The following is an 11515-nucleotide window of genomic DNA, read 5'->3' as shown; positions in this document are numbered from 1 at the left end:
TTACATCATTTTATTTAATTTAATATGAAGAAATGAGGACTAGTGAATCCCCAAGTCTGCTCGCTCGGAAGGTGTTAATTTCCTATAGCAGCCGCAGGGACAGTAGTACCAGCTGTAAATCACAACACAGCTTTATATTAATGTAACAGCTCATTCACAGAGACTTTTATGGCACTCCACAGAATACACTGCCAATAATACACAAATCCGATGCTAATCAGATGATTACAAAAGGAGTCTCTAGTGTCCGTGTTGTGCAACGTGGGAAAAATTTCAAGATCGAGATTCTATGACGATGTTTTTTTTCTTTGTTGTATTATTAAGTTGAGTAATGACAAGGAAGAGAGGCTGCTTGAAAACGATAAGAGTTTATAGCTGTTATAATTTATATCATTACAGGAACTTTTTTTTCATTGACATTCCATTACATTACATTAAATTGGTTCAAAAGAAAAAAAAATCATGACATTTCATTAACTATTACAATAAAAATTCTCAGCGTTAATAAATTGCTGTAGTTGAAGAGAAACAACACTTCTGGACTTTTTTTTATTATTGGAAAATAATCCATTGTGTTCACATTGACTCAATATCACATGGCATCACCGAGTGTTGTGATTATTTTTCTATAACAGCACATCCTGATGTGTTTCCAGAACTTCCTTTCAGACAGTTTAACAGCGTAGGATTTTTCAAGCCTTTTCCCATCAGGCTCTTATGCATGAAAAACTTTAAACAGTATATTATTCCACAAAGATTATTTCGGATAGTTTCACCTTAAGACTTTTCTGAAACATCACAGTAGATAATGTAGAAGAAAATAATAAAAGACAAAAAAAAATTATGAAAGAGAGAGAGAAAGTCTATTTGGAGAATCTATGGACACTGAAGCGGGTGTTAAGCTGTTTGTTAGCTGCTGCAGCCATGACAAGCGTCTCTTTATAATCCAGGGGATTTAAAGTCGGGCACTGAAATGTTATTATTACTTTTTTCTTTTTCCATTTTTAGTGTTTCTTGTCCTCTGCAACAGAAACAAGTGGGGTTTTATGCCAGGTACTGTATATAAGAGAGTAAAAGCTGGAGCAGATAAAATGTTAATTCTTCAGTTCTCAGGGACTGAGCTGAATAATAAAACACAATGTCCTCATGAATTTAAGGTTAATTGAGCCAGTTCATGGACTACTCTGTTAGGAACCGTGCCGTTTTACCCAACAACACCAATCTTAACCATGATCCAACCCGGACTGGCTCGCCAACGTTTCCATCAGTGCTTATTAATGCGGACATGATCGGTGTCGAGTGTTTGGTAGGACAAAAGCGTCAGATACGGCATGCGCACACGCACATCTGTACGAGCAGAGCTGAAGGCTCTTTGTTCATGGAAAAACATGAACAATCCCTTTTCTAAAGCCTGGGGGATGACAGAAGCACAGAGTTTCCTTTCACACACTCACAGACACAATGCGCCTGCTGTTTCCGTCCTGAACGTACACTATTCTCTCACACACCCACTCCTGATTATGCTAAAAGCTTAATATGTGCATCCCAGGCACGTGAAGTCAGCCGTCCCTGACAGCGTCATTAGCAGAACAGCTCGATCAGTCTAAAGCCATCGCGGCTCATCCCAGTTATCAGCTCTTAAAGACTTCCCTATGCAGATTAACTCTCAGGAATATCCCTGCTGTTACTAAAGGTTTGTGTGGAAGGAGTCACCAAAGTCATATATTTTTTCTCCCTATAATGAGTATTAAATGTGTGAAAACATGGGGTGGCAATACTTTTACTTTCATCTGGAAATCTTTATTCTATGGATAAGCAAATTCCTTATCCATTACTGTAAAGAACAAGAAGCGGGGAGAAAGAGAGAGCCTGATCAGCACTATAGCACGCTGTAACAGGAAAATAATCAAGCATAAGGTGATGTGACGCTATTCCTACATTAAGGCGGAACAGCAAGAGCTGAACTATTTTATTCTTCTAAAATATCTTGTGAAATATCTTTTAAGAATTCAAGGATTTTTATCCATATTATTAATATTGTGGAACCGCTGCGAAACAAGTAAGGAACTCTTATTACATCTTAAACATTATTGCAGCTATGAACAGTCGCTCCCTACTGACCAGAAACTAACTTGTCTTGTTGACTTTCCACAATATTAAAATGAACTCTACTGGTACGTGGTTAAAAAGCATCACGCACTTTATTAATCAATTAAAATGATTAACTTTGGAACACACTGTTCACATCTGTTTATCTGAAGGATGATTAATCCACTTGAGAATGGTAACCTAGTAACAGCATACCTTTAAGTGTTTTCCCTTTCTTACTTTCATTGTTCTAGACCTGAAGGCCAGTGAAAGAACGAAGACGTCAGTGTAGGGATAGAGAGAGTATAATGCGTTTATTCGAGGCTGTAACAGTGGGCGGAGTCTGCGCTTACTCCTCCACCATTGGCGGTGGAGAAAGCTTGAGGCTGAGGTTGTCGCTGTGGTAGATGCTTCCCGGTCCTGGGTGGGCGGGGTTCAGCAGGCCGCTTTTCTCGCTGCTGTGGGAGTGGGTGAGTTCTGTAAGGATGGCCAACTGGAAGACAAAAAACATAGAATTATATATAAAGATAAATTATACACATACACACACCTTATAAACTGCCTTCATTTTAATAAAACAACTCTAAGCATGAAAGCATTTCCTCCTTGCTATGAAGTCAGTTCTGCTTATTTCTTTCACACGTACTGTATGAGTGTGTGTGTGTGTGTGTGTGTGTGTATTTCAATCTACTTTCCATTAAACAAGCTAATTAGCTGGGTCTCTCGGGAAGATCGGATGTTGTATTGTTTAAAATGTGTGTTCTGTCGCCTTCATTGATTCATAACTGTGCTAATTAAGCCGGAAGCTAACAAAGACAAAGAACTGGTACACTCATACTCATTACTCCATAAGATTCCCAAAGGCTGCTCTGGATAGTTCATAAATGCAGAGCTTTTTAAACAGGTTTGACTTGAAAACCTTATTTCTCAGATTTTCTCCCTAATTTATTCGTATCCGATTCCTCCCCATCACTAGGGGGCTCGCACTGTAAGGCTACTACGACCATTCATTTGGGTGGCCTGAAGACTATTACGCGTTTCCTCCGAACCACACGACTCCACCAACCGCATCTTTTCCTTGGGGGCAGCGTAACATGGCTGGAGGACTGCGCTATCTGCTTTATCCACTTGCGTGAGCACAGAGACGCCCCTGATTGGCTGTAGAGCTGTAATTAATGTGAGAGCACTCCCATCCCACCCCGCTGAGAGAGCTCAGCCAATTAGCTCTCTCTAGGCCCCTGGCTGCCAGAGGCTACAGCTCCGGATGATAGGACGAGCACTTAACCACTTCGGCACTCGAGGGTTTAAAAACCTTTTCCGAAAGAGAATCCCTTGAACACCCAGCCACACACAATAAAAAAAAAGTTGGGCCGCCTTTTGCTTTGATTACGGCTTTGGCATTGGTTTGCTAAGCTAATGCCATGTTACAATGTTATTTATTTCCCTTCAGAGTCGCAATAATTTCTCTCCAAGATCTTGTATTGATGGGGGAGTCGGAGCGCTGCGTAAGGCTTTCTTTAGCACATCCCAAAGATTCTAAATAAAGTTGAGGTCTGGACTCGTTCTCCCTGAACTACTCACAATTTGCGCCCGATCAATCCTGGCATTGTCACCTTGGAATATGTCCATACCATGAGAGAAAAAAAACAACACTGATGGACAAACCTGGTCATTAAGGTCGTCAGCTGACCTCATTTTTGGGCACATAAGTTTGCCGAGTCTCGACCTGGCCAACGAAAACAATAATGACACCGCCTCCAGAGACTTGTACTACTTTAGCCTATAGGAAACTGAAGCCTTTTTTTTTTTTTACACAATTAGCTACACTAATAAGTGATTATTTAATGAAGGGATCTTAACTATTAGCTCTGTTAAATCCTAATGGTTACATTTTTTTTTTTGGCCAGGCAGTGTATTTGTGGTGATATGTTCATCGCATTTTTAATTCTTTTAGTTGTGGCTGTTGATGTCCACACAATGTGTGACAATGTCTTACAGTATGTGACACACACAAACACGTACACACTGCACCTTGAACACACAGCACTTTTTCATTTTCTCCTCGTTCTATCTTTCCACTTCAATGGCCCTATTCTCTTTAAGGTTATTTTTTTTTCTTCTTTGCCATTTTTCTCCTCCTCTGTTTATAACCTTCATGTCTCACCAAAGCCTTTTTTTCATGTCTGTGCACAGTCATTGTTTTCTTGACTCTCTCTCTGATGCAATCGATGTAAAACAATGCATGTCTACTTTTTTTATATTTCCATGTGCCTGGCACTGCTTGGTGTGTGGAACAAGGAATCGTATGAAACTTCAGCTTTCCATTTTACGCTATTTGGGATTCAACCCCAGAGCAGTTAGCTGTTGATTAGAAAGCTTGAAATGTCAATATAAGATAACGTTACCTGCACATCACTTTATAAAGCGTACAACACGCCATATTTCACATCATCGTACAACACTAACGCTAGCGGACGCCACCAAATCCGTTAGGAATAACACATTTGTCGGCCTTCTGAGGCTTATAATAACAAACCAAACGTTTCAAAACGAATATCCTTATTACCTTCTTCATCCACTTCCACACAACTGTTTCTCTTAAGAAGACGTTAGAAAGTCCACCACCACATACTGCATATCAAAATAAACAGCAGAACAGAAGCTATCAGTTGCTAGGTTACTCTTAACCTGTGTGAAACAGCATTAGGTAATCCGAGAGGTAATCAGGTAGTCACCAGGTAATATTGCAGGAATATTTTTTTTGGCTCTGAAATACACCTCGAAGGTGATTATTAACGGTGAAACATAGCAGGTTAATGTCGGTTAATGGTACTTCTGCCATCCGCTGTTGTCATGTGTCTGAGAAGGTCAGTATAATCTATGATAGAAACTACAGTACATCTAATATAGGAATAATATTATATGTACTCATGTGTGTATGTGTGTGCATGCTTGCCTGTCCGTCCGTCTGTCCACAGATTAATCCCCCTCCCCCCTCGCCTGTCTCTGTCTCTGGACACTGAGCTGACAGCTCACTGAGCAGCTCAATATGAGGAAGGACAGACTGTCTGAGAATCCATTCCTTCTCTCCATTAGTAGACACTCTCTCTCTCTTATCTTCTCATTTTTTTCTGTCTCCACTACATTCTCTCTCTCTCTATGTGTCTTCTTTATTCCTTCGCTCTCACTCTCTTCCCTCTCATCACTTCTCTCTCATTCTGGCTCCATACGTCTTCGTTCCTCTCTGCTCGTTATCTCTCTCTCAGAAGCGGTTACGCGCTGGGGAGAGAGCTGCCCTTATTATGATCCACAAGAGGCATTTCTCCAGTTCGCGCGCACACACACACACACGACCTGTGTATATCCTGTTGAAATTCCCTTTCTGAGATAGAGGGATGCCTCTTTCACTGGGTACAGTACAGTATAGTAGAGCATACCAAATTCTCAGTTTGGCCACGCCTCCATGTTCCAGTAGAGAATGCCACGCCTTCTCAAATTAGGAGTACTGGGGTTTAGATGTGCTTCCTGAACTATACAATCACACAGTCAGTCACTCACACAGTCAGTCACTCACACAGTCAGTCACTCACACAGTCAGTCACTCACACAGTCAGTCACTCACACAGTCAGTCACTCACACACTCGCACACTCAGTTTGGCCCATAATCTGTTAACTACTAATACCCCTATCTCACCTACACGGTTTTGCACAGTGGCACTACTGTAAGTACGGTTCATCATGATTCACTGCGAGTTTTGGCGATGTGATTAGGTTTCCATCTTTCCGCGCGTCGGTCCTCGCATAGTCAAACCGCATAGGTAAGATAGGGGTATAACAGCAAGAATAACAGAGGGGGTGAGTTATTGGGGGCGGGGTTTGTAGGACGATTTTCACAGACACACAATAACGGATTGGGAATGACGGCAGTCTGGCTCACAAATTACATAAATTATCTGAGTACCGGATTACATTTTTGAAAAAGTAACTAAATAACTGGGTACAGTTGAACCTTAGATCACGAGCATAATTCGTCAGCACAAGAGAAAAAAAACGCTGGCTTCAAATTCAAATTCAAATTTAAATTTTATTCGTCACATACACAGTCACAGTACGAAATGTAGTAAAATGCTTACACGACCGCCAGTGACCTTAAAAAGAGAGTTAAAGCTTAAGTAATAAATATGAATAAAAGAAATACGATAGAACATTTAAATAAAAAAAATAAAAAAATAAAATCTAACTAGGAAAAATAGAACTAAAAATAGAAATATACTGTACAAATAGAAATATAATGGTGTGCAAATATGCATAGAAAAAGTGACTTTGTGCAATGGTCCAGAATGTAAACGTAAACATGTAGTGTAGATGTGATGTGCGTGGAATTGTCCATAGTGTCCATGGATGTATAAAGATTGATTGATTGATTGATTGTGAAAAGATTGTGTTAGTTCTGATCTAAGATTGGCTTAGTTGTGATCACGTCAAAATAAGAAGCGCATGCGTGATACATGATATTTGGTACTCGTAAACCAAGACTTGTTTGTTTTCCAAGTCAAAATTTAATATAAATCTTCGCTCGACTTGTGGAACACTCGCAAACTGCGTTACTCGCAATCCGAGGTTTCACTGTACTTAAATGGCGGATCTAACGCGTTAGATTACTCGTTACATCAAAAAAGTAATCCAAGTACTCTAACACCCTCACACAATACCACTCACACACACACACACACACACACACACACACACTCTCTAGTGTGCGCACACACCCACACACTCTCTCACACACAATAGCTGCAATTGTCCTCCATAGGGAGATACAGGACACAGGCCAATGACTCTCTCTCTAAAAGACACACGCACATCATTCTGACCTTTTTTCCTTATTTACTCATCACTTGAACCCATTTAAGGTTTAATTAAAGACCTGAAAACTAGGCCGATTAGTGGTGCCTGGTGTGTTAATTAAAGAGAAAGACAGGCCTGGGATTTGATCACACAACCCCCTGGTCACTAGCAAAAAGGGCTTAACTACTAAGCTACCAGCTCCCATGCTGTCATTAAATAAAATTAATTTTCATTGCTTACAGTTGCCCTCAGTCTGGTGTGATGAATACGCAGAAGCAGAAGCATTGCAATGAAATCCATCAGCATGTCGAAAAGCAACTCGAGCAGATACTGAACTTCTCTGTCCTCATAAAAAGGTGAGCGTTGTCCCTGCGTCATAGTGAGTTTGTACTTTTTCACCTGGCGGTTTATACACAACATGCTGTTATCAAGTTATATTAATTAGTCTTAGACAATCTAAACAGCACTGAAAGGCTTTCTGGAAGGCATACACATGTGATACACCAGTGTCTCACCTCCGTAGGTGGAAAAACTGGGAAAGTTCCCGATAGGTTCATATTTCAACGCTATTTTTCCGTAATACTTAATGCTTCCTGATCTATGCTTTGTTTTATGTAAATACGCATGCACATTTATATTCTTATCAGATAAAAAGAAACACATTTGTTAAATATCATTTTATGGCTTTTTATGCCTGTAGTTTCCGGAACTTTTTTGAATTTAAATCTTCAAACGAACTTAACTGTCGTTCAAATGAAACTTGGCCAATTCAGATTTAACATGAAAACACAAACCTGAAAAAGTGTATTATTCGAAGATGATAATTTGATAAGATATTACAAGATAAATTTGACACGGATGTGTTAACAATGTGTTAAGTTATTGGGCAGATTACAAAAAGCAATTTTAAGTGCAAAACCACAGTTTTAGAGTATGTTTTATGGCCACATACTGTAACATAAGGTGTGTGTATAACTTGTAGCATTTAATCAAAACCCCTGTTAGTAATTTTGAGAAAAAAAAATCCTTAATTTTCCATGAAATGTTTTAATTTAAGCAATCATTTTTATGCTTCTAGAAGTTTACACCGATTTTAGTATAAATGCTCATTAAGCTCCGAGTGGCGCAGTGGTAAAGTGCTCGCTCTATCATTCGGAGATCGCTGGTTCGAACCCCTGTTTTCCTCTCACAGCCTGAGGCACAGAGAGAGCTGATTGGCCGAGCTCTCTAAGGAGGGAGGGATGAGAGGTACCTGCGCTCCCACATTGATCACGGCTCTACAGCCAATCAGGGGCGTCTGTGAGCTCGCACACACGGGGAAGGACGCTGGCTAGCGCTTTCCTCCGAGTGTGTTCTTCCGCCCCTAATGGTACGTGAGCAAGCAATTCGAAAAGATGCGGTCGGCTGACGTCAAGCGGTTCGGAGGAAACACAAGATAGTCTTCGCCCTCCCGATTTCATTAATTACATTAATGAGTGGTAGTAGTAGCCTTAATGTGGGAGCCCCCTAGTGACGGGGAGGAATTGGCTACTAAAAAAAAAATAAATAAATAAATAAATGCTCATTAAATATAAATAATATGCACTTTAAATGATTATTGTTTGAGGCGAGACAGTATAACGATGAAAATGGGCATTTTTGTGGCATCTCTCCAAAACTGCTCAAGTTAGCAACTTGGATTTTTTAGGAAGACGAGATTGGTCATGTCCATGTTGCATAAACTGCAGAAGTCATTTATTTGGCACACATTTTCTGTATTATATGTATAACATAAAAAAATGTAATCAGCACTAATACTGTGTTTTAGCCGACAGTAAAGATGTTTTATGTTGAAATGTTTATGACGTGTTTAGCGATTTAGGCACAATTAGCACATAAACAGATGTAGCTTTGGAAGCTCGTTTGTTTGAGTGTGACATACTGTACACAGACTTTAGTATTAAAGCTCTGCTGCATCACTGTTTAGGTGAAGAGAAGCAAGAGCTACAGTAAAATGCACTGACAGCACTTTTTAGCAAGTAGTCGGCATTATGGGTAATTAAAGAACAGCAGCAACAAAAAAAAAATCATGAATAAGACTTTCACTGAAAAAAAAACAATTAAAGATGACATTAATTATAATGATATTAATTACTCTGCAACTTATTTGGGGTTTAAAAAAAAGAAAAAAAACTCAAATGTTTTATTCAGTGGCACCAACGCAAAAGAAAACAATATTTTGGTGAAATTTGGAAATCCTGGGGTGCCACATTAAGCGGAGTCACTAGTCATGAAGTTGTTCTGAATTTCCCACCACGTGAGGCACTGACTACACAAGCCAGTGTTCACATACCACTTCACACGTGCGCCGGGTTCTCCTGTGTTTATAAACAAGACACTGAGAAAGCCGGGAGTCCTGTCAATCACAATGACTGCAGCCAAACACGGAGCATCTGCATGAGGGAATTCAGCACATTTCCAGACCAGTTTCACACGCAGAGACGGCAAGAAAGAGACCGAGACAGAAGGACAAATATGCTAAAGAAGGAGAGTGAGAGCTGGAATGAGGAAACATTCTTCACAATTTTGTTAGCTCAGGAAAGCAATTAATTTTCATAGCTTTCAAGTTGCCCTCTGTCTCGTGTGATAAATACACTGAAGCTGAATCACTGCGCTGAAATCCATCAGGACTCTGTCTCACTCAGAAATCTGTCTTCTCAAACATGGACATCTTCGTAATGTCTTGGCAACTCAGATCTGATTTCCAACTTGATGTTGTTCTATAAACTGTTAAACGGCTAATAGCAACCAGTTCTTTTATACGAGGGGCGTTCAAGTCAAATCAGGATTTGTGATAAAATTTCTCATGAATGAAGGCGTAAAAAAACGTTTGAGATTTACAGAAGACTTTTAGCTGCAGTAAAACATCTGAAGGGTGCAAACATTTTAAAGCAGGTCGTACTGTATGTCTGCGCATGATAATCCCGGATGAGATGGCTCCGACTTGACTCCAAGACATTTCCACATATTTGGGACATGAGATGAAGCAGGGAGTCTAATCATGGCTCTGGCGTACTGAGAACCTTGATGGTATCCAAGCACTAGTGAAACACTTGGATAAGTGCATTAGAGTAGCAGGGGATTGTATTAGAGTCCCGTTTTGACTTGAATGTGCCTCGTAGCATGTTTTCCACAGGATTACGACACACACACACATACACACGCATACACACACACACACACACATACACAGTGAAAATTAAGGTAGTAAAACAAAACAAACAAAAAATACACCAAGGTAAACCTTAAAATTTTCACAATGTGTGTGTGTGTGTGTGTGTGTGTGTGTGTGTGTGTGTGTGTGTGTCGATGAGAGCCAAGACTCGACACAATCTGAAAAGCAGCATGAGTAGAGATTGACACTTTTCTAAGATCTATACAGGGGAGAGTTAAAAGACCCCCAAGGCTGTCACCATGGAAACAGGCATGTGATATCTTAATGTGATTCAGGGTGCATGTTCTTAAAAAAAACAAAACAGATTGTATTAGACTGTGTGTGTATGGAGTAGTGTAAACACACTGAAATTGTATAATTAGTGGACTTAAAAAAGAAGAAAAATACACACTGATGTACTCTAGAAGGCTTGGAACTTTATTTTCATTTTGATTTAATATAATTTAAAATAATTTTTTTATTAGTCCTGCTAAATCCAGATGTTTTGTAGATTTGATTAAAGGTGGAATAATAACTGAAACATTAAAGTTAAAATACCAGACTTACCATACTACACCCACACACTAACGACGTTAGACTTTACACTACATTAATAACGTTAGACCCTGGCGCTTCTTAGACATCGACACCAAACTAATGTTGTTAGACCCTGACAGTACTTAGTCCCCGACACTACACTAATGGCGTTAGACCACAACACTAAATTAATGACATTAGACCCCAACACTAATGATGTTAGACCTCAACACTACACTAATGACGTTAGATCCCAACACTACACTAATGACGTTAGACCCCAACACTACACTAATGACGTTAGACCCTGACAGTACTTAGACCCCAACACTACACTAACAACATTAGACCCCAACACTACACTAATGACGTTGGACCTGAACACTACATTAATGATGTTAGACCCCAACACTACACTAACAACGTTTGACCCCAACACTACACTAATGACATTAGACCCGCACACTACACTAATGACGTTAGACCCCTTCAACCCATAGTGCTTGGCCATGCTAGACTTGTGATGCTAGATCCATATCACCAGAATCATGCCACTGGACTAATAACAGTAGAATCATCTCTTATGATGTTATACCCATAATACCTGTAACTCTAAACAAACAGCTCTAGACCTGTAATACTACACACTAGACTAGTACTACTACAGGCATAACATTAAAGCGTAACACTAATCTTACTGAAGCATTATTGGTGCAGTGTTATAACACTAAATTTATAACACAAACCTTTTAACTCTAAAAAACTGATTATGCAGATCTCTGAAGGGACAGGACAGGTTCAGCACTGGCGCTGAAGGGACAGTACCGGTTCAGCACCACTAGTGGTTT

The 11515-nt window shown here is 39.8% G+C and overlaps 1 protein-coding gene across 1 annotated transcript in view; it reads right to left on the bottom strand.

The window, feature by feature from the left end:
- Positions 1-362: 362 nt before the first annotated feature.
- Positions 363-11515, bottom strand: part of vps8 (VPS8 subunit of CORVET complex) — a 109160-nt gene continuing 98007 nt past the window's right edge. Inside the window, exon 45 of the mRNA XM_053476992.1 lies at positions 363-2581. Within this exon, the coding sequence (XP_053332967.1) occupies positions 2438-2581 (144 nt within the window). The 3' untranslated portion in view covers positions 363-2437. The remainder of the gene's footprint in view (positions 2582-11515) is intronic.

Source organism: Clarias gariepinus, chromosome 18 (assembly GCF_024256425.1).
Source record: "Clarias gariepinus isolate MV-2021 ecotype Netherlands chromosome 18, CGAR_prim_01v2, whole genome shotgun sequence".
NCBI classification, from domain to species: Eukaryota; Metazoa; Chordata; class Actinopteri; order Siluriformes; family Clariidae; genus Clarias; species Clarias gariepinus.
The sequence above is the reverse complement of the archived record's forward strand: the minus strand, read 5'-3'. Positions and strand labels throughout refer to the sequence as shown.